General features: G+C 48.2%; 1 protein-coding gene across 10 annotated transcripts in view; it reads right to left on the bottom strand.

The window, feature by feature from the left end:
- Positions 1 to 24125, bottom strand: part of foxp1b (forkhead box P1b) — a 206740-nt gene that overhangs the window by 23344 nt on the left and 159271 nt on the right. For 6 of the 10 annotated variants that reach the window (XM_041979490.1, XM_041979491.1, XM_041979497.1 and 3 more), the window contains 3 exons: positions 12356 to 12493; positions 12067 to 12165; positions 4717 to 4864 (listed from right to left, as the gene is read on the bottom strand). In XM_041979490.1, coding sequence (XP_041835424.1) covers positions 4717 to 4864; positions 12067 to 12165; positions 12356 to 12493 — 385 coding nt within the window. Of the gene's footprint in view, positions 1 to 4716; positions 4865 to 12066; positions 12166 to 12355; positions 12494 to 18684; positions 18839 to 24125 lie in introns of those variants that run through there. The other 4 variants (XM_041979498.1, XM_041979496.1, XM_041979495.1 and 1 more) reach the window with 4 other exon arrangements.

Genomic DNA, 24125 nt, shown 5'->3' on the forward strand with positions numbered 1-24125 from the left:
CGGTGAGCGACAGCTCTCAGACCCAGACTTGGGACGAGGAGGGATAATGCTGCGTTCATGCACCCCGGTTCATCTGAGCTTCAGTGGGCAGGAGAGGTGTGTTTTCACTGATGTTAGGGTTGAGGGGAAAACTCAACGTAGTTTGTGGCTTCCTGCAGACCTGTTACCTGATGGAGAGCATGTCCACCTGCATTCACTGGGCCAATCAGCCACGTCAGCTGCGACTGGTCAACATGTGCCACCTCTAACCGCAGAGCAAACGGGAAAGACCATTCGTTTGGAATTACAATTAATTAAACCCGCTCTCAAAATGAGTGCTGGTAAACGAGAGATGAGTCGCACATGCTTTTCTAGCTGGGTTTTTATTCCCCAGACCTCCCCCCTCCCATCACCACCACCTCCCTGTTTCTCATCACCAGCTCTACAGATACTAGAGGAGCTCCTTTAAGCACCAGATTGTACGACATTATCTGCAGAAAGCTTCGTCTTCACTTCTTCCTGTTGTGGAAAATAACTGAGGTGAAGATCTCAATATGATCAGCAAAAATATTTTTAATTTGATAAGCTACTAAAGATTTTAATTATGCTGGTAATGGAGAACATTGGCCTAATGAGGCAGAGGACTCCAGAGAGACGCAGAGGCTAAGAAGTGTGAAATGAGTCTGATAGGATTGCTGTAAATTCACACCAGATCGTTTGCATATCAAAGAGCAGGAAATGATTGCAGGACAAATCAATAACCTTTCCACGTTCCAAGGAGCGTCTTTCCTCGCCGGAGTGTTTCACCAGCCTCGCTCTGTTCTGTTCGTCTGCATTCGGCCTGATTCTCTTCCAAGCCTTGATGTGCCCTAATGGAAGTGCACGTCCATGTCAGGCTACGCGTGTCTGAGCTGCAGCACGTTAATCTGCTGCTGCAGATTTCACGCTGCTTTTTCACAGAAAATGTTGTTGTTTTGGTGGTTTGGGAAGATTTTGATGGAAAAGTTAGTCTTTATTTCTTTGCAGAGGGTTTAGGAGGGAAGGTCAGTGCTGATGTTAGTGTCCTGCACTCCGACAGCGGGAACAATCATTTTCCCCCCACTTGGTGCCCGGTGACAGTGGGCCATGTATTTTTAGCCAGCATGCTTGACAGGGCAGCCCACACTGGCTCAATTACCCAGCAGTCCAGGTGACCCCAACCCTGCTGTTTACTCAGATGAAACGCTGGTGGATGGACTGGTCCCCTCTCTGCAGTTTTATTGCTCTTTGTTCGCACCTTCCGACTCAGAGCTCGGCTCTAACACGATTCCTCATAAATGACAATAAAATAGCATTACACAAATGTCTCACTGGATATTTTATTTAGACTTTGGACAAGATGCATGGAGTTTTTCTCCATCTGATTACTGTGCGACATGTAATGACATTGATCTGGAAGTCCCTTTTCCTGGGTCCATCCTTTAAACGCCAGATTGGTTTATCTTTCCGCTTTCCATTTTTCAACACAACCCTTCCACTCATTACGACTGGGAAATACGGACAAGCACTTTAAAAAATGTATGTTGTTGGGACACTTGATTGATCACCAGCCTCCCAACTCAATTTTACCTCTGCAGGTAGCTCTGGCACCGAGACAGGCCGAGCTCTTCAACCTTTTCCTGTCCTTGTCCCCGTGTACCCAGGTGACCATGTTCAAGCAAGCAGAAAGTTGATTTAAGGTTCATAATGACATCAGTTGCAGGCCATCATCCCCCAAATAAAAAATGGCCCCCAGTGCTCCGGGCTCTTTAAACCGGTGCTGGTGCCATGGGGGGACAGTGACACTGCTATTAGTTTATTGTTCCATCAGACGGGGACCTTTACTGCACCCCTGTTTATGTTGCCGTAATCACCGTCCTGCTGATGTTCACCCCTTAGGCCTGAAATATGTCCTGTCCTAATGCTGCAGGAACGATTACCAGCGGCCACCGCTGGACGTATCAATCACTGACAGGTCAGCCGTGTTACCCGCCGCCGTCCCCGATGTGCTGCTGCTCTGTGAGCACGTCATGGCTCGCCACATTCTTTGCTTTCATATTACCCACAAATTTGTCTTGTCACCGTCCCACTGGCCTCTCAGACAGCTTAAATGATGTTGTACAGCTCCAGGAACTCACCCCCTCTGAGGGCGAGGGTCCATTTTAGTTGGGATGTGCACAAACAGTGGCCACTTCTGCGACACACACGTGCAACATGCAAACACACACCTGACTCACTTATCAGGTCAGGAGGACAGGCTTTTTGTGAGCAGTTGCAGGGGGGATGCTTGGATCAAATTCATATTTATGAGAGTTTCATCCTTCCCAAACACGTCGCTGTAATTTACAACAAATACTGTCTGGCTGCTTCCAAGACTTTGAACATTAATGTCAAATGAATTTATGACGAGAGACAAATTACACGCCGGTAATGTGAGCGATTGTTTTTCATCTAGAAGTTTAAACTTAATTAGTGCCATCAATGTTTCTGAAACGCCACAGAGCTAAAGCGGGTCTAAACCGCTGCAGTAAACAGCATCACAGAAGTTCATTCTCTGTAAATTCGCTGTTATGTGAAAACCTTTTGTGGCTTTCATTCTCTCAGCAGGTGAAAAAAACAGATTGCATGCATTAACTGTGGCCTTTTCAGACAATTATACCCATATCTGCATTTTCAAATGAAAAGAAATAAAAATCATCAGTTAAAAAGTCAATTTACTGCCTCCAAGTTTGAATCCGTAATCGGCGGGACGCAAACAGGGCAGATCAACTCATCACTTCCGATGCAGTGCTAGCTGCTAGCTGAATATTACAGATTAGATCTGAGCAGCATCGCCTGGCCCGCTCATGCATGAAAGAGTTTAGTGATGTGGAAAACAGAAAGGTCATCAATAACTTCAAACAGTCAAGCAGAAAATGTGTAGAATAAGAAGACAAACTGGGGGCCAGAGCACTAAGCTAAGTGTTGGAACAGCTGTCGGAGTCACAGAGTTAAAACTAAGCAGCTTTAACTGCTGGTTTGTGGGGAGAGTTATCCCACACTGAAACATCTTTGATTAGAATGAAGTAAGATTTCTTCTCATGACAGCCGACTGTTCAAGGTCTCAGTCATAGTCATTTATATTTAGTTTTTGACTACAGCGCCGTCATTTCCATCGAACCACGCAGCCCTGAAAGCAGCGAGGATACAGAAACACCCGCTGCTCTGATAAGATGAGGACTCAAAGTATTTGATGATGCTACAGAATAAACAGGATGTTCTGAGCCTGTTGTGAAATCCATGGAAAGTGCAGCACCTGGCCTTATCGCTCACTAATGCCTTGCTCAAGGGGTGTGTGTGAGTGTTTGCCAGACATCTGACACACAACAACAGCAGCGCCCCACGCCTGTGCCCATGGCAATCGTCTGATTCCAGTCCAAACAATAACACCACTGTACAAACCCTGTTTGTGTTTGCCCATTACCTAACCCCCACTAAAACCCTCCCTTTTTTATCTTGTTATTTCAAAACTGTTTGTTTTAGCTGGGAATGAATAGTCGATGTCATGCTCTAAAACCCGCATGACGGCGTCTTTGTCACAAGGCGACCACTCCTTCCCAAAGCATGTCAGGGTAAATAAAGACATAAACTTCTTGGCCAAACAAGTGTTGACTCCCCATCGAGCAACAGGCGGTTTCACAACGGCAAGTTCACCGTCAGGTCACCAACAAAGATCCCGTCATCTTCTTCCAGGCTGAAGGAAGCCGCCGCCAAGGTGCCAACTGCAGAAACGTGAAGATGCCACAACAAGCAGGCCAACCATGTCCAGCCTGCAGGTACATGCTCGCGCCGTGCACTGTTTACCTTTGCAGAGCAAATTTGCAGAGCTATTGTAACAAGGACACGCCAGCGGGTCGAACGTCTTCCCGTCACACCTGTAACCTCCAGAATTTATTTCTAAAGACGCAGCTGAACAAAGTGCCAATAAAAGCAGAAAACAACTGAAATAAAATGTGATTAAGGTAGTAAAAGAGAACTTATAGCCAAGATATTTACCTCCATCCACCCGCCTCTTCCAATCTGACTTTCATCCAAAAAGACTTGTTGAGCAGAAGCTGCATTTTATTTTTTATAAAACCCTAAAATGAGTTCTTTTACACTGTTTGACAACACATTTCCTCTTTACGCCTAATTTTAGCTCTAAAAACCAGCAACTACTCACACACAGCAAAAATGAGCTACCCTAAAGAAAGGACAAAACATTCATGATGAATAAATCGGATCCATTATTACAGCAAATCTTGAATTCAGGAAATCATCTTGTTTCATTTTTATGTGTTTTCAGATATTTTCTCTTAATGTGAGAACAATGAGAGAAGCATCAACAGGACAGCCTGGAGGCTTTTTTCTTTGATAAATGGCTTGAAATGAAAGTTTCACCACCTTCCTAAGACATTTGTCACGTTTCTAAAACCTGGAAATGTTTCTTACATCGGTAATTATTTCTCTGGACTTTAGTCTGGATCTAAAAGACATTTATATCACAGCCAGCTTTATATAGTTTCAGGACATTTTTCCACCCAAGGGCAGGTTTGAGAATGATGTACCAACTCATTCATGACTCACAACCATCACGTTTGTACCCAGCAGAGTCAAATCTTGCTGCCAAACAGCCTCTGTGAGTTGACCAGAGCAGATGAGAGAAGAACGCGAGTGACGTCTGACGATGGAGGTACTGACCCTGAGTAAGCGAGTGCAGCGGCAGGCCGGTCTGTCCTGGCTGGATGCTGAGCAGCCCATGCCTCTGAAGGTTGAGCAGGTGTTGCTGCTGGACCTGCTGGACCTGCAGGAGCTGCTGCTGGAAGGCCAACTGCTGCGCCGACACCTGCTGCAGAGAGGCACACTGTAAGCAAACGCATGCAGAAGCACAGACACCAGCATCGGTCTTGTTCAGCCAACATTCCTGCACACAATACAAAGTTCGAGGCCACTGAGTGTAGAGGAAAATGTAACACTTGAGACTTTAGGCTGATTCATGAAACTTGAAGGAATGTGTGTGAGCTACAACACACGCTAAACTTCCATAGATTTACCCTTAAGTGTAGGTTTGTCTGGGCCACTTACGGCAGGTAGGCGATACATCTCTCTCTCTTAATTAACGAGGAGTCGGGAGGCAAATGACAAACAATGAAACAACATAGTTAATCATTCATAATAAGAGCCACAGGAATTTAATTACAGCCATTCATAATTCAGCAAACAACGTGTGACTAAATCAAAGTGCTTAATAACCAGCCGAGCAGCTCCCAACTCTCCCAGGCATGGCGCTGAGCTCAGGGATGCTCTCCTTCCCCCAACCAGCGCAGCAAGCTGTGTTCAATCACACCGCAGAGCCGAGCGGAGAGGCGGCGAGCTCAGAGATGAGTGAAGAGTCAGCGAGCGCAGAGTCGGAGAGCACAGAGTCGGAGAGCACAGAGTCGGAGAGACGCAGAGACGGAGAGCGCAGAGACGGAGAGCGCAGAGTCGCAGAGAGCAGAGACGGAGAGACGCAGAGACGGAGAGCGCAGAGTCGGAGAGCGCAGAGACGGAGAGCGCAGAGACGGAGAGCGCAGAGACGGAGAGCGCAGAGACGGAGAGCGCAGAGTCGGAGAGCGCAGAGACGGAGAGCGCAGAGACGGAGAGCGCAGAGACGGAGAGCGCAGAGACGGAGAGCGCAGAGACGGAGAGCGCAGAGTCGGAGAGCGCAGAGACGGAGAGAGCAGAGTCGGAGAGCGCAGAGTCGGAGAGCGCAGAGACGGAGAGAGCAGAGTCGGAGAGCGCAGAGTCGGAGAGCGCAGAGACGGAGAGTCGGAGAGAGCAGAGACGGAGAGCGCAGAGTCGGAGAGAGCAGAGACGGAGAGCGCAGAGACGGAGAGCGCAGAGTCGGAGAGCGCAGAGACGGAGAGAGCAGAGTCGGAGAGCGCAGAGTCGGAGAGCGCAGAGACGGAGAGCGCAGAGTCGGAGAGCGCAGAGACGGAGAGCGCAGAGTCGGAGAGCGCAGAGACGGAGAGAGCAGAGACGGAGAGCGCAGAGACGGAGAGCGCAGAGTCGGAGAGAGCAGAGTCGGAGAGCGCAGAGTCGGAGAGCGCAGAGACGGAGAGAGCAGAGACGGAGAGCGCACAGACGGAGAGCGCAGAGTCGGAGAGCGCAGAGTCGGAGAGCGCAGAGTCGGAGAGCGCAGAGTCGGAGAGCGCAGAGACGGAGAGCGCAGAGTCGGAGAGCGCAGAGACGGAGAGCGCAGAGTCGGAGAGCGCAGAGACGGAGAGTCGGAGAGCGCAGAGACGGAGAGAGCAGAGACGGAGAGCGCAGAGACGGAGAGCGCAGAGTCGGAGAGAGCAGAGTCGGAGAGCGCAGAGTCGGAGAGCGCAGAGTCGGAGAGCGCAGAGACGGAGAGAGCAGAGACGGAGAGCGCACAGACGGAGAGCGCAGAGTCGGAGAGCGCAGAGACGGAGAGAGCAGAGACGGAGAGAGCAGAGACGGAGAGTCGGAGAGAGCAGAGACGGAGAGTCGGAGAGCGCAGAGACGGAGAGCGCAGAGACGGAGAGCGCAGAGTCGGAGAGCACAGAGACGGAGAGTCGGAGAGCGCAGAGACGGAGAGAGCAGAGACGGAGAGCGCAGAGACGGAGAGCGCAGAGTCGGAGAGAGCAGAGTCAGAGAGCGCAGAGACGGAGAGAGCAGAGACGGAGAGAGCAGAGACGGAGAGTCGGAGAGAGCAGAGACGGAGAGTCGGAGAGCGCAGAGACGGAGAGCGCAGAGACGGAGAGCGCAGAGTCGGAGAGCACAGAGACGGAGAGTCGGAGAGCGCAGAGACGGAGAGAGCAGAGACGGAGAGCGCAGAGACGGAGAGCGCAGAGTCGGAGAGAGCAGAGTCGGAGAGCGCAGAGACGGAGAGCGCAGAGTCGGAGAGAGCAGAGTCGGAGAGCGCAGAGACGGAGAGCGCAGAGACGGAGAGAGCAGAGTCGGAGAGCGCAGAGACGGAGAGAGCAGAGACGGAGAGCGCAGAGACGGAGAGAGCAGAGACGGAGAGCGCAGAGACGGAGAGCGCAGAGACGGAGAGCGCAGAGACGGAGAGAGCAGAGACGGAGAGCGCAGAGACGGAGAGAGCAGAGACGGAGAGCGCAGAGTCGGAGAGAGCAGAGTCGGAGAGCGCAGAGTCGGAGAGAGCAGAGACGGAGAGAGCAGAGACGGAGAGAGCAGAGACGGAGAGAGCAGAGACGGAGAGAGCAGAGTCGGAGAGAGCAGAGTCGGAGAGAGCAGAGATGGCGAGAGCAGAGACGGCGAGTCGGCGAGCGCAGAGTCGGAGAGAGCAGAGACGGAGAGTCGGAGAGCGCAGAGACGGAGAGCGCAGAGACGGAGAGAGAGAGCAGAGACGGAGAGAGCAGAGACGGAGAGCGCAGAGACGGAGAGCGCAGAGACGGAGAGCGCAGAGACGGAGAGAGCAGAGACGGAGAGAGCAGAGTCGGAGAGAGCAGAGACGGAGAGCGCAGAGTCGGAGAGAGCAGAGTCGGAGAGCGCAGAGACGGAGAGAGCAGAGACGGAGAGAGCAGAGACGGAGAGAGCAGAGTCGGAGAGAGCAGAGTCGGAGAGCGCAGAGACGGAGAGCGCAGAGACGGAGAGCGCAGAGTCGGAGAGCGCAGAGTCGGAGAGCGCAGAGTCGGAGAGAGCAGAGTCGGAGAGCGCAGAGACGGAGAGAGCAGAGACGGAGAGCGCAGAGTCGGAGAGAGCAGAGTCGGAGAGAGCAGAGACGGAGAGCGCAGAGTCGGAGAGAGCAGAGACGGAGAGAGCAGAGACGGAGAGCGCAGAGTCGGAGAGAGCAGAGTCGGAGAGTCGGAGAGCGCAGAGTCGGAGAGAGCAGAGACAGAGAGTCGGAGAGCGCAGAGACGGAGAGCGCAGAGACGGAGAGAGAGAGCAGAGACGGAGAGAGCAGAGACGGAGAGCGCAGAGACGGAGAGCGCAGAGACGGAGAGCGCAGAGACGGAGAGAGCAGAGACGGAGAGAGCAGAGTCGGAGAGAGCAGAGACGGAGAGCGCAGAGTCGGAGAGAGCAGAGACGGAGAGCGCAGAGACGGAGAGAGCAGAGTCGGAGAGAGCAGAGTCGGAGAGAGCAGAGACGGAGAGCGCAGAGTCGGAGAGAGCAGAGACGGAGAGAGCAGAGACGGAGAGAGCAGAGTCGGAGAGAGCAGAGTCGGAGAGCGCAGAGACGGAGAGAGCAGAGACGGTGAGCGCAGAGACGGAGAGAGCAGAGACGGAGAGCGCAGAGTCGGAGAGAGCAGAGTCGGAGAGAGCAGAGACGGAGAGCGCAGAGTCGGAGAGAGCAGAGACGGAGAGAGCAGAGACGGAGAGCGCAGAGTCGGAGAGAGCAGAGTCGGAGAGCGCAGAGACGGAGAGCGCAGAGACGGAGAGCGCAGAGTCGGAGAGCGCAGAGTCGGAGAGCGCAGAGTCGGAGAGAGCAGAGTCGGAGAGCGCAGAGACGGAGAGAGCAGAGACGGAGAGCGCAGAGTCGGAGAGAGCAGAGTCGGAGAGAGCAGAGACGGAGAGCGCAGAGTCGGAGAGAGCAGAGACGGAGAGAGCAGAGACGGAGAGCGCAGAGTCGGAGAGAGCAGAGTCGGAGAGTCGGAGAGCGCAGAGTCGGAGAGAGCAGAGTCGGAGAGAGCAGAGACGGAGAGCGCAGAGACGGAGAGAGCAGAGACGGAGAGAGCAGAGTCGGAGAGAGCAGAGACGGAGAGCGCAGAGTCGGAGAGAGCAGAGACGGAGAGAGCAGAGACGGAGAGAGCAGAGACGGAGAGCGCAGAGTCGGAGAGAGCAGAGACGGAGAGCGCAGAGACGGAGAGAGCAGAGACGGAGAGAGCAGAGACGGAGAGCGCAGAGTCGGAGAGAGCAGAGACGGAGAGAGCAGAGACGGAGAGCGCAGAGTCGGAGAGAGCAGAGTCGGAGAGTCGGAGAGCGCAGAGTCGGAGAGAGCAGAGTCGGAGAGAGCAGAGACGGAGAGCGCAGAGACGGAGAGAGCAGAGACGGAGAGAGCAGAGACGGAGAGAGCAGAGTCGGAGAGAGCAGAGATGGCGAGAGCAGAGACGGCGAGTCGGCGAGCGCAGAGTCGGAGAGAGCAGAGACGGAGAGTCGGAGAGCGCAGAGACGGAGAGCGCAGAGTCGGAGAGAGCAGAGTCGGAGAGAGTAGAGACGGAGAGAGAGAGCAGAGACGGAGAGAGCAGAGACGGAGAGCGCAGAGTCGGAGAGAGCAGAGTCGGAGAGAGCAGAGACGGAGAGAGAGAGCAGAGACGGAGAGAGCAGAGACGGAGAGCGCAGAGTCGGAGAGAGCAGAGTCGGAGAGAGTAGAGACGGAGAGCGCAGAGACGGAGAGAGCAGAGACGGAGAGAGCAGAGTCGGAGAGAGCAGAGACGGAGAGCGCAGAGACGGAGAGAGCAGAGACGGAGAGCGCAGAGACGGAGAGAGCAGAGACGGAGAGAGCAGAGTCGGAGAGAGCAGAGACGGAGAGAGCAGAGACGGAGAGAGCAGAGACGGAGAGAGCAGAGACGGAGAGCGCAGAGACGGAGAGAGCAGAGACGGAGAGAGCAGAGACGGAGAGAGCAGAGACGGAGAGAGCAGAGACGGCGAGTCGGCGAGCGCAGAGTCGGAGAGAGCAGAGACGGAGAGTCGGAGAGAGCAGAGTCGGAGAGTCGGAGAGAGCAGAGACGGAGAGCGCAGAGACGGCGGGCTTGCTGTGCTGCAGCTGCTTCACCGAGGAAACGCTCAGAAAAGCAATGTCTCAGCTCTGATGCAGGGCTGGGGGCTGAGAGGACGTGTGAACTTCCATGGGAAGAAAAGTGATGTGAAAGTGGGGAGGAAAATAAAAAAGGCAGGTCAGAATAATAAATAAAAGGAAATTATCTAATATCCCCAATCTCCTATGAGTCAAAACAAATTAGAGATTGTATTTAGACAGCAGAGGCACCGAGAGGAGACTTTTAACCCTTACATCAGTCCTGTTAGAAGCAGAACATCTCCTGTTTTCTAACAGACAAAATAAGCTGATCGGAGACTCAACAGGATCCCAGGGCTGTTTATGAGTACACAAGGCCAGTTGTCAAGCTGGGGGAGGCGAGGAGGGGGCACTAACAGCAGCGCTGGGGCTGCCAAGCTGTGCACCGCACCCTTTTACCAAACACAGGATACACCACTTTGTTTACCTCTCACAATTGAGTGCATAGAAAAAACAGGCCTCTGTGCAACATGGCAGCCGGGTCACATGCTGAAAGCACCGCAGCAGCAGCCCCCACCATCCCCTCCTGCCCCCACATCCAGCCTGCCTGGACAAAAATCTAACCTAAAACCAGAGAGGTGGGGAAGGTGGGAAAGGGAGACAGACGGAGGTGGTCTCTGATCCGTCCCCTTCTTCCCCTCCTTCCACCAGCAGAGAGAACTTTCCCATTTCTTTACTTCCTCTTTGTTCATCAGCTCCTCCTGACAGCTGGAGATAAAGATAATGGTGCTACGGGGGTGGGAGTTCACAAGGAACAATGTCTTTTATCAGAACGCTAAATAAATAGCGGCTGGCTTTTCACAAGGATAAAAAAGAAAGAACGAAAATGAAGCCCTGCAAATGAATTTAACCCTCTCCCCTTCACTTTTTTTCTTACGGTCCCATCAGCTGACAGCAGCTCCCAGCATGCACGACACATTAAAACCCCCAGACCCAATAGACCAAATAAGAGGTTAACCAGAAGTGGCACGAGGGAGAGAAAAATACAGTCCCTGACAAATGATAAAGAGCGGCAGTGGCAGGCCTTTATTGTCAAGCTTCAAATATAAAGTTAAAGATCTTTGAAAAACTCAATTTTGATGTCTTTAAAATAAAAGAGGCACAAAGCAACAACAGGGGGTTATTGTCTGGCAGCCACAGGGGAGTCGCTGCATAATTCTTATTCTGTCTTTTGATGGCTGCTAGAAATGCGAGAGAAAAGCGAGCGAACGATGGGAAGAGAAAGAAAACATCGGCAGAGGGGAGAGCCTCTTGAGGCTGCATCCATTTCCTGTGATCATACATAATATGCTTCAAAAGTAGTTTTTTTTTTTCTCTTTTATTCTCATGCTCCATTCAACTGATCAATTGCACCTCCTCGCCCTCCCTCCACCTCCTCCCCTCCTCTCTCTCCTGCAGTGTTTACATCAGATGCGACTCGTGACAGGCCGAGCTGAGGCCGAGGAGCTCTGCTGTCATGTTGATTTATGGGAGCATCACACCACAACTTGTCCAAACTGAAGACCGACTTCATTAATTAGGGAGCTGCAACTTTGAAGTTTGGAGTTTCGACAGCGTGTGTGTGTGTGTGTGTGTGTGCATGAATAAGCGTGTGTCTGCTTTTAACACTAGGCTTAATTTTCTGTGCCTCCTTTACTCTCCAAACATGAACTCAACGGGGACGCGGGCATTAAAAAAAATTCCCAGATTGTCTTTGAACGTCTTCTGACCGCGCAGCAATAATTTGCTTTGTCCACAGTGATGCCTGCATCCGCCGTCATTAACACGCATTAAGCTGCTGCCTATGAGCAGGCCTGCTGTGCTGGGGGGGGGGGGGGTTGGTAAAAAAAAAACTCAACACAGGCAACAAAGCTGGGAGCGCTCTCCGCACCGATATCTCACAATTACATGCCTTCTCTTCCTCTACTATTTCCATGTTAATTACCAAGAAAAGCCTCTCAGATTTATGAGCTACGACTTGCTGCCGTTCTCCCCTCTGCACCAGCCTCATAGCAACGGCCATCTCTCTGCTGCAGAGGACGCTTGTACGCTAGGAAAAATAAAATCTGAAACAAGGCTTTGAGTCGAATATACATATTTAATGTGGAGACTGGTCCAGAAAGACAGACTCTGTATTGTTAGCAGGTTGTTAGCATTTATCCAGCAAGTCTGACATTCTAATCAGAAGCATGAGTGCACTTGACCCCCCCCCCCCAGTCTCTGCTTTAACCACAGTCTGAAAGCAGATGGAGTGAAGGAGGCAGCACACATGCCTTCCATGCTGTCTGGCCGGCGCTTGGAGTGATGTCAGCCTACCTCTTTACTCTGCTTGCTGCCTGCATGCTGCTGCTGCTGCTGGAGGAGCTGGAGGTGGAGCTGTTCCTGCTGTTTCTTGTAAAACTCTTGAAGTTGCTGCTGCACAAAAGACAGGAAGGTAACATATGAGTCCAAAGTCTGTCAGCCTCCGATACTCAGCGCTCAGTTCTGGGAGGAATGTCGTCTGCGAGGCTCAGAAAAGAAAGAAAAGCAGTTCAAAGTGAATTTATCTTTGTGAAACGTGGTCCGTGCATTGCCCAGCGACGGTGGCGTGGCTGCTGTACGCTACCTGCTGTAACATGAGGGCCTGCTGCTGCTGGAGGAGAACCTGGAGCTGCTGAGGGCTCAGGACCTGCTGCTGAAGAATCTGCTGCATTTGCTGTGGAGTTATCACCTGGGGTGTCATCATAGCCACTGACACTGGAACCTGCACAGACAGACAGACAGACAGACGTCAGGCTGCGAAGCCACATGGATCAACACAAGCAGTGAAAATGCTCCAGAATATATTTAATTATTTGTGTGAGCTTTCCTGAAGATTTGTTTCAACTTCTCCCACACAGACATATTTTACCACATCAGACTAAGAGAGTAAAGAACACAAAGCAGGCCGGGCTGGACGTGACCCCCCCCGCCGTCCGATGCAACACCCGCCACCTCGCTGCTTATACAACTTGGCAAAAATGTCACACCTGAAGAGTTTGCCTCAAAAGAAAAGAAGAAGAAAAGCTGCGATTTGCTCATCACACGTACACGTCACGTCATGTAAGAACATCTCATTAGAGACGCTGTCAACAGCGCCCAGAGGAAGAGGAGGAGGAGGAGGAACACACAGGCCTCTAACTAAGTCCCAGAAGAAGGTGTGAGTGCATGACTCCTCAAAACAAGTGATTTGTTGTGACATTGAAAGAGCGCCCACAGTTGTCAGGGTGCTTTAATTGCTGTGGCGACATGAGGGACTGGGAGAGTGTCTGGATGCTGCCACTCACGCCGTGATGGGCGATACCATTAAAGGCTGCTCGCCTTGACACGTGGATGACAAACGGCAACTTGGACGTGCTGGATGCTGCCGCGTCGCCGCGGTTGTTAACATGTTTCATCAATGCTCCTTTCTGCGTGCACACACACATACATCAGCGTGAGGGTTTAAATGTGCTGCTGTCAGCGGCTGATGGAGCCACCACCTCGCTGCTAACCAACTTCTCTGAATGTAATTTAGCTGTTTAAGATCTTGTCCTGCATGTGGGATGTTTTTTTTCCGTGCATATAACCTTCCCTCTCCCTCCTGTAGCATCAAACAAAAACAACATGCTTCCATAATGAGCCACCAGAGTTGCAAAAGGCCGGCGATGTCAAACAGGACGAAGCAGCTTTGATGCTCTTCGTTCACTTCACTAAGCCCACCAAGGATAACACACACTTCACACTTCTCATTTCCAGCACAAGCGTGAGGGGTCCAAGGAGCAAAAAGCAATATTAATTCCCCCTTGTATCACGTCTTAATATGCCGTTCATCTTGACTTTTGCACATGACTTGTCCCGTCATTTGCATAGCTCCAGCCTTCCTTTTCCTAATTTCACAGTCATTATCCCCTGAAGTCTTCTTTTTCCTGGGCATCACTAATTTTGATGAACTAGTCTGAAGGTCAAGCGATCAGCCTCGTCGTGCTGACACCTGTAAAGCTGCAGCACTCGGGAGATAAACAATAATACCTGCTTATTTTTTCTTTTTACTTTCACCGCCCGTTTGACTCCAACCCACATTGGTCATGCTCCATTTCCTTACAGCCGTGTAAAATCTGTAAATTCTGCCTTATTTTCAAACGTATAATCATGTTTTCATGCCTTATTAGAGAGTGTGATGCCAGAAAACGTTGAGGTTTTAAGACCTCGCTGTTAGTGGTTGTCAGCTTCATTACAAATTACTCCGAGATTTTCTTCAAAGTTACAGACTTTACAGCTGAGCTGTTGCCTTGTGAGGAGCAGTAACTCAGAGCAGCAAGAGGCTTTTCCACTCCCCCATTTTATTAGCCATTACTACTGAGGTCATTAGCAGCAAGAGGGATTGTATGCTTCTTAACCTATTGATCAATGTACCTACTAGCATTTAATCCGTGCTGAAGGAGTGAAAATCTGCCTAAGACGGGTCCTATTGAGTGGAAGGGCGGGGGAGCACTTTAACTGAGAAATATTGCCTTGGCCGCTGTATCGAGCCCATTTAACGCAAACACAGGACGCCAGTCGCCATTTAGAGCACTCCCCTCATCTCTCGGATAACATCATGACTCCAGATGATCCACTAAAAGAAAAAAATGGCCATCTAAAGATAGTGTAAAAGGGGACTCGTAGCGGGCTAATAACTGGAGGGATCCACTGAGCCCAGCTCTAATCTACTCCACCGATATGAGGGTGTGAAAAAGAGGACATGCTGAGGATGCCAGAAATAGCTGACGTTTATGAATTTCATCAAGGTGTGGCGCTCTCCAGGTGCCTCCTATGCATAAACATTCAAACCTGGAACATTCTCACACAGCTGCAGAGTGACTGGAGGCAAAATCCTGTACCAGCTCGGGCCTGCTGGCCAAACACACACACACACACACACACACACACACGTCTGAAGGGTGACATGCTCGCTGCATCTACAGCACGCTGCATGGCCACGGCTAAACCCTAGTTCCAGATAAAAGTACTAATCGCTGCAAATATGAAACACATGATTCATGTTTAGATGCATAATCAAAAGATTTTGTTCCATTTAAAACAATAAATATTATAAAAACACTCACTTTGCTTTTTCCACAGTCAGACATAAAGAATCATTAATGGATCTACAGCGAGCCGACTTTTATTGTGCTTTACGACCAGCGGAGTTAATGAAGTTAATGAAGATGCTCCCCGAGTCCCTTCAGCAGCCAGAGGTCAAAGCTGCTGCAGAGGACAGACGGGGACAAGAGGGACGACGAGGTGGACGTCAGAGACGCTGCCAAGGTGCAGCTGGACGGAGACGAAAGATGGAGAAAAAAAAGGAGAGAATTATCAAATTTTCATTTGTGCTCCCCGGAGTCATCTTGTTTTCTGAGGGCATCAAAAGGAATGTTGGAGTAGAAAAGAAACCCTGGAGAAATCCCCGAGCGGGTCCGTTTGATGCTGTTATTCTACCTCGGCCCACTGCGGCGCAAGGAAACCGCTTCCCATCCCGGCTATCACCGCCTGCACCAAGACGCCGCATTCACCCGAGCCGTTCTACTTAAGTCATGTGTGAACATAATTAGTCTCCAACAAGCCGGGAAGACTAATTCCACATTACCCAGTCAGGTTGATTAAAATCTCTCAAGTGGAGAGAATTTTCTCCCATCTTACAAAAACGAGGGGAAAAAGACGGAGCATGCTCCAACTAACAGCTTTCATATGTTATCTTAATAAAAAGACGTTTTAATCATTTCAGCCGTCTGTTTACAAAACAAAACCGAGAGAATTATGGAGGAAAACTACACGTTTAAAAGCTCCCAGCAGACCGGAGTAATTCCCTTCTCCTCATCCTCAATCAGGCTGTTTAACATATTTCCAGCAAAGATAAACCGGATAATCACGGCCACCGTACCGCCGGGGGGGCATCAACAAAACCAAAAGGTGAAATTGCATTTTAATTAACTTGCATATTACAAACAAATATGTTTTTCCTGAATCCGGACCACATGGATCTGGACCGCGTGGATCTGGACCGGGTGCTGGTTTTAACCCCTCCCCCTCTGGATGCCGTTGCCAGTCGAGGCAGCTGCAGGTGGGCGCATGCACGGTGACCTTCCTCTTCACACCATCGTCTTCATCACTACGTTTCAGCAGAGAAAATCTAAAATTCTGCTTCTGGGTTTCAGACGTTTTACAGCCCATAAAAAAATTTATTCCAGCCGGATTAAACTGCTTATTTTTGCATTTTTATACGTCTGAAAGAAAAAGAAAAGTTGGAGGGTTTGGTAGTTTTGACGAGCAGTTCAGGGACTCCTCTTCCTCTTTTTAAGCCACACCTCCAACTATTTCCTTGCCTTTCAACTTTTAGCCCCCCCCCCCCCCGTCCTCACCTTCTCCGGACATATCTTCAGATCACCCACAGAGTAAACCCCCCCACCCCCGATATGCACAGTTTTCAGAGGTGTTATTTGAGTCAGCTGAGATTTAATTAAGATCACAGCCTCTAAAATCCCTTTCAAATGAAACTGTAGTGAAAAGACAAAGCCGACGCATCCTCGTTCAGATTGTTTCTGTTCTCCTCACAACCAGCAACACGAAGCTAATCCTTGTTTCCATGACGGCAGACAAGAGGGATGCAAATTATGTTGCTTCTTGGCACTTTGTGTTGTTGTGTTATGTGATAAAGGACCCAGATTTAAATGTATTTATATATAAATATTTCTGCAACTCAAACTGAAAATCCAGACAAGCTGAAGTCTCTGTCTTCAGGCCTCTAAATGGTCTTGGGCCGGCATATCGGTCCGACTTGCTGGCCCTACGCCCCTTCTCGCTCCCTCCGGTCAGCTGACCAGATGTTGCTGGTGGTTCCTAAACGACCAAAGAAAATCGAGGTGATGGAGCTTTTTCTGTTGTGGCCCAGAAGCTCTGGAATGAGCTTCTTTACAGATGAGACCCTCAGCTGACGTTTTTAAACCTTCTTTGAAAACACACTTTTACAGCGTGAGTTAGACGTAGATTTTACTGTCTTCAGATTCTCCTGTTTCCTCTTTGGTTTTAGCGTTTACATTCATTATTTATGTCCTGTGTTTTACTTGTTGTGCAGAACTTTGGTCGACCACGTTTTGTATTTTTAAAGTGCTATATAAAGAAATGTGGTATGGTATATATCGCTAAAAAAAAAAACCTTTTACTTCCTCAGTGTAACATGTCAGTGCGTCCCGACCGCTCTGAAAATATAGAGCTTGTGACTGAGATGAGTGAAGAAAAAGATCTTCTTCCATAAAACCCCCCCACCGTGTAATCTCATCATTATCCCAACATCTCAACCTTTACAGACACATGGCATCTCAAGTGTGGAGTTAATCTGCCTGTTGGAAACAGAGACGCATGTACTCAGCAGGCAGCCATCACCCTTAAATAAAAAGAGAGGGAAAAGAAGACGAGCCGTTTTCAAGTGAAAACATGTTTTAGATGGAAATGCCAGGGACTGGGAGCAGCCGGTGGCTCGGCATTTCACCGTTCAACTATCCCTGCCTGCTCCACTACAAAGCAAAGCCCGCTCTGTAAGGGATATCCAAGCGAGCCGTGGGCCTCTGCAGGCAACCCCCCGTGCCCCCTCTCTGGGTACACAGCTAATATCTGCTTGCCTATGTCATGGTTTAGAAATGACAGGTGCTGGCAGCCCCTTGCCTTGACAGACCACTGCACAAATAGCGCTCCTGCCTGAAAGGGCTAATGCACTACTAATGAACAATAAATCAACTTTGATTACAAACTGTCAACCCAATCAGCGTGCACTCCAGCTCTCCCAAACTGCGAGTCCTGGCTGCACAGCTGCATGGCATTACGGTGAAGGCTGCCCTGCTCAGGCTTCGCTCCGTTCCTCCTCCATCCGACGGCTCCGGCTTTTCGCTGCACGAGAAACAGTTGCAGCTAAATGCAAACACAGTCAGAAACGCGTACAGCTTTTTTTCTTTAGCAGTTCTATTTTTAGAAAATGAAATAAAAACTCTTCAGCTCATTAACATGTCTGAATAAAACCTACAAGCTGTCAAAAAGAAGTCGAGTTGCAGCAAAGTTCCCCTCAAATCTCTGAAATCAGACACACACCCACATTCACACTCAACTTTACGGAAACACACCAGCGATGACATCTGGAGTGACAACGGTGTCAAATATAGAGCCGAGGCAGCCTCTGTCTTAATTCACTGTGACACCGCGAGTGGGAATTAGTGCAGAGCAAAGCCGGAGAGCAGCAGACGTCGCAGCCGAATATTTACCATTAATTTATCACTAAATACACAACCGGCAAAGCCGGTGGAGAAACCTGGAAGCACCTGAGAATAATCTCCACAAGAGAACAAAAATAAGATTTTTTGGTCTTTTTTCTCCTTAAAGCTAAAATCAGTGTAAAAGAAAAACCTGCTTCCTGTTTTTCTAAGAACTTTCAGTAACTCACCCGGCTGGACTGGTTAGCTCACCGTCAGAAGGTAAACAAAACTAATCCACGCTGTAAAACAGCACAGCGACATTTATGCAAATTCTAAAAAACAAGGAAAAAATCTTTAAACTATAAGTAATAAGTTGAATTTCTGACAGCAAAGATCAGCAGAGTGAACAGGTAAACACAGACTTCCTGTAAAAAGCACTAAATTCTCTGCAGATGATTTAATGCAAAGCAGTTGAAGGTAATAAAACCTCCATCATGTTGTTCTGTGATCAGAAGCAGCCTGTAAACAGTCAGACCCAAAGGCAAAGCAAAGCTGCTCCTGCTGCAAACTACAGGACTGAAATAACATCAGCAAGAGAGAAGATCAGCCACAGACAACAGACCTGCTTTTCTCCCTGCTCAAATTAAAATGTCAAGTTTCTTTTTTTACAGAAGAAAGCTGGTAAAAATCACAGAAATCAATCACATTGACAAACCTGACAAACTCCATTTAGCTGGCAGGGTAAACAGAGCGGCGGGCCACGCGGTACGAAGTGAAGCCGAGCGGAGAGTCGAGCGGCGAGGGGAAGGAGAGAGAGAGAGAGGCTGCTGAGCGCAGGGCTGAGGACGAGTCTCAGCCTTCCTCAGGATGCAGACAGATTGCACGCGCAAGGTTGCTCCCTGGATGACAAGATACAAAACTATCCAATCAACCACGCCTTTCTCCACCAATCACAACCAGCCCTCTAAACATAATCAATTCAAATGGGGCCACACAAAAGGGGGGGCCGCGGGCTGGGTTGCAGGTGAAGCTGTGGCTTTGTGTGGGGCCCCTTTAAAAAGAGAGAGAGAGAGCGAGAGAGAGAGAGAAAAGGCCCAGTTGACGGCTGTTAACCCTTTGACCCGAGCAGGACTCTGGCCGTGCAGCTGAAACAATGGAAGCTTAAAGAAAAGAGAGGCTTTAATTAAACAACAGATAAGTAAACACAGCTTTCCAGCGGAAAGAAAGAAACCCGGCCCGCTGTCGGCCCGCTGTCGGCCCTTTATTGTTCCACTGGCTTTGTTTACACGGCAACGCATTTAAATGCTGCAGAAAAAGCTGCTCATGCTTTGTAGTTATTTAGACTTTTTCTTCCTTTGAAATTTCCCTGGAGACAAAAACACCATCTAAACAGTAAAATAAGACATTTATGAGAACAGCTTGTTTTTCCTCCAGGGATGCTAATTTGTATACAGTTTGTTCTCGCGTTACGGCATGCAACGTCACGCAACATGCAAGAGCAAGTCTGAGTGCGTTCAGTCATGAAACCAAACACAGGAAGCTTCCCTCCTCACTTTTTAAAGCACTTATCCTTCAGTTTGGCTTCAGAGAAGCTAAACCCTCTTATATTAACAGCTAACATTACAGCAGCTACAAGGCAATCCATCCCAATGAGAGCAATTAGCTGTCATGATATCATCACACTCTTCAACACCCATGTGCACTCAGTGGAGGGGAAAGACGGAGAGGAAACAGGACCCTGCCACCTACTGGAGATCTTCCTGAACTCACCAGGAGGCACACAGGGCAGCAGGTTAACATTCAGCCCAGCTTTATTTATATAAATCATTCAATTATTCAGGCTAATGTAACTGGAAAAAGCTGCTAATCAGTTAAACTTTTATTCGTTGCAATAAAATCAGGACAAAGTTGCACAATCCGCCAAAAACAGCCTGGAATGAACACCTCGCTTTGTGAATCAACATGACAATAAACAGCAGCTCTGACTGCGTGGACGAAGGAATGTTCATGGGTTCCAGTCCACGACACGCTGGGAAATAAACACAGCGCCTGCTCTGGACCGTGCGCTCGGTTCAGCCCGACTCAGCCCAGTTTGGCTCAGATAGCCTGGCCTGCTTTGGCTCAGCTTGGACGGCCCAGTTTGGCCCGGCCCGGCTCGGCCCGGCTCAGACGGCCTGACCCATATAAATTATTGACTGGCCCACCTTAAGTGTCAAAAGTGACAATTCCAATAGTGAATAATTAAGTAGAAGAAAAAGGGCTTTTCATTTACTATCTGACATGCTGAGGACATGTAGGCATGTCTTACACACACACACACAAACACACACACACACACACGCTCCAGCACAAAGTGGTTTGTGCTACAGCCACTCTACTCCCTCGCCACCCTCCCTGGGGTGGCATGTCGGCGTATTCTCAATAAAACACCTTCTTAGCAGTAATAGGCCACTGTTCTCATTTCAGCGCTCCCAGAGGCCTCATGATAAATTTAGCAGACACACAGTTCAAGCTTCTCCTCTCACACACCGTCTTTCTAATCCACCGCCTCTGTTCCTGCGCCATGTAAAATAATTACATATGTGTCCATGTGAAACACAGGCTGCTTGGATTGTTCTCTGCACAGAGAAACATCAATATCCTCAAGCCGCGAACCGACATCCCTTGTGGTAGTTTACAGAGAGAAGTGAGCGATTGTGTTCATGACAGAGTGGATGACATTATAAAACACTCCCACTTCCTGCTCGAGCTAGAGCGAAAGTATGAGTTAACGTCTGGTCCAGGCTGCGATAACGACTCGGCTCCAATTACAGAGCCTGAAAACACCGAGACAGCCGGCCGAAAAGCTGCAGAGAGAGATGCAGCGGAGGAGGCAGCGGCCTGGACCCCATTCAGCAGAAAACAGTCGGCCGGGTTTACAGGCTGGGAGCTGCTCGACATCACATCCCATTTATTTCTGTCCTGTGGCTGCACGAGCACGGCTGGAGTAGCAACAAACACCACGTCCTGATGGTTAAATCAAAGAAAAATATGTTTTTTATTTTTTTATTCATTCATTTATCTTTATTAGTTTGTTTGTTTATTTATTTATCTTTTAAGAGAACCGATGACCCGTTTTATCCAACCATCAAAAAACGATGTGGGATTTCTTTTAAATATATTATTTTTAATTTTTTTTTATTAAAAAACGATGTGGGATTTCTTTTAAATATATTATTTTTAATTTTTTTTTATTAAAAAACGATGTGGGATTTCTTTTAAATATATTATTTTTAATTTTTTTTATTAAAAAAACGATGTGGGATTTCTTTTAAATATATTATTTTTAATTTTTTTTATTAAAAAAACGATGTGGGATTTCTTTTAAATATATTATTTTTAATTTTTTTATTAAAAAAACGATGTGGGATTTCTTTTAAATATGTTATTTTAAATTTTTTTTTATTAAAAAAACGATGTGGGATTTCTTTTAAATATGTTATTTTACATTTTTTTTTATTAAAAAAACGATGTGGGATTTCTTTTAAATATATTATTTTTTTTTTTTTTTTTATTAAAAAAAACGATGTGGGATTTCTTTTAAATATATTATTTTTAATTTTTTTTTATTAAAAAAACGATGTGGGATTTCTTTTAAATATATTATTTTTTATTTTTTTATTAAAAAAACGATGTGGGATTTCTTTTAAATATATTATTTTTAATTTTTTTTTATGAAAAAAACGATGTGGGATTTCTTTTAAATATATTATTTTTAATTTTTTTTATTAAAAAAACGATGTGGGATTTCAATAAAAAAACATGATTTTTAAAAATTTTATTAAAAATGTGGGATTTCAATAAAAAAAACAGGATTCTTTTCTGCATTAAAACATAAAAACACAAAAAACTTTCTGAAGAGAAAAAAAGTAGTTTTCAAAATGTTATTTTTTTTTCTTTGTTTTATTTGATTAATATAAAATGAATCAACTTCTATTTAATTTATTTTATATTGTCGAAATGAGTTACATTTTTATTGATTTTAAATATGTTCCTGACTAAAATGAGATGAGCTGAAATTTTAAATGGCATTTTATTGTGGCTCCGTTTTTAATGAATAAATTATTTGGTGTTACCTGGAACACGTGTGAGGGACTCGGTTACAGTAATCACGCCTGACTCACCGGCCTCCTCCTGGCTGATCATCTTCAGCTTTTTCTCTTATTTACTTTAATTTCAGCGCTGTTTAGTCAGCACATGTGAACTCTGTTCTAAATATTTCCTGAGATAATACGCCAGTCAGCCCGAAACGCAGCACACATGCACCGCCTTTACTGTGGTTTTCACTTAGTCACAACAAGAAGACTTTAGGCTTTGAGAACCATCGATTTAAGGAGGCGGGGGAATTTCTGCTCGTCTTGTTTGGCAATTTATTCATTTTTGATTAAAATCGAAAACTATATTAAAACAAAGGCAGTGCTGAGAATCTGGAAAGGTAATAATAGTCATTCTGTGGTGGTTGTGGTAGTAAAAATAACTTCATTACTGAAGCTAAATTAAGCTAAAACTTTTTGTGTTAACATGATTTGGCAAACAACCAGACACTCGATCCGGGTCCTCACGTAGCGAGTCTGCAGCATGACCACGGCCAGTAAACCCTGCGCTAACCTCTTCTATAGGCTCAAAGTCCTTTTTTCTAACCCGGATTTGTCTTCTAACTCATGTCAAACGGGTCTGTGGACAGGTTTTGTCTCAACGTGATGCTGAAAACTGGTCCGTGTATTTGTTCCATGCAGCATCTTTCTGGCCGGGCAGAGTTTATTCCCGGTCCTGACTGGTGCTTCCAAGAAAGAAGAAATTTAAATCCTGAATAAATCCGATCACCAACCCATCTGGAAGACCCGAGTGTTCCCCCAACAAGAACACGCTGCTTTTGCTCTGCAGGTCTTCTTGTTTCTAGAATTACTCGGACCAGAGAAGAGCCGGAGCCTACAGTTGTCAGGTCCTCTGGGCTCGGGTCAAGGTCAGGAGGCGGAAAACGTGCAAAATAAAACACTAAAGCCAGAACAAGAAAGAAGGAAGAAGCAATGGAGGGAGATGAGAATATTGATGAAGAGGGGGTGTGGCATGCAGACACCACACACACACACACACACACACACACTGTGTCTGTTCTCTTGGAGTCCACCTACCCACCCATCCATCCATCCATCCATCCATCCACCTACACACCCATCCCCCATCCATCCATCCATCCATCATCCATCCACCTACCCACCCATCCACCCATCCATCCATCATCCATCCATCCATCATCCATCCACCCATCCATCCATCCATCATCCATCCACCCATCCATCCATCCATCCATCATCCATCCACCCATCCATCCATCCATCCATCCATCCACCCATCCATCCATCCATCCATCCATCCACCCATACATCCATCCATCCATCCATCCATCCACCTACACACCCATCCATCCACCCATCCATCCATCATCCATCCACCCATCCATCCATCCACCCATCCATCCATCCACCCATCCATCCATCATCCATCCACCCATCCATCCATCCATCCATCCATCATCCATCCACCCATCCATCCATCCATCCATCCACCCATACATCCATCCATCCATCCATCCACCTACACACCCATCCATCCACCCATCCATCCATCCATCCATCCATCATCCATCCACCCATACATCACCGATCCACCCATCCATCATCCACCTATCATCATCCATCCATCCATCCACCCATCAATCATCCATCCACCCATCCATCACCCATCCACCCATCCATCCATCTATCATCATCCATCTATCCATCCATCCACCCATCCATCATCCATCCATCCAACTATCCATCCATCCATCCATCCATCCATCCACCTACCCACCCACCCATCCACCCATCCATCCATCAATCCATCCACCCATCCACCCACCTATCCATCCATCCACCCACCCACCCATCCGTCATCCACCCATCCATCCATTCATCATCCACCCATCCATCCATCCATCCACCTACCCACCCATCCACCCATCCATCCATCCATCAATCATCCATCCACCCATCCACCCATCATCATCCATCCATCCATCATCCATCCACCCATCCATCATCCACCTATCATCATCCATCCATCCATCCATCCATC

This window comes from Melanotaenia boesemani, chromosome 3, assembly GCF_017639745.1.
Source record: "Melanotaenia boesemani isolate fMelBoe1 chromosome 3, fMelBoe1.pri, whole genome shotgun sequence".
In the NCBI taxonomy this organism is placed as follows: domain Eukaryota; kingdom Metazoa; phylum Chordata; class Actinopteri; order Atheriniformes; family Melanotaeniidae; genus Melanotaenia; species Melanotaenia boesemani.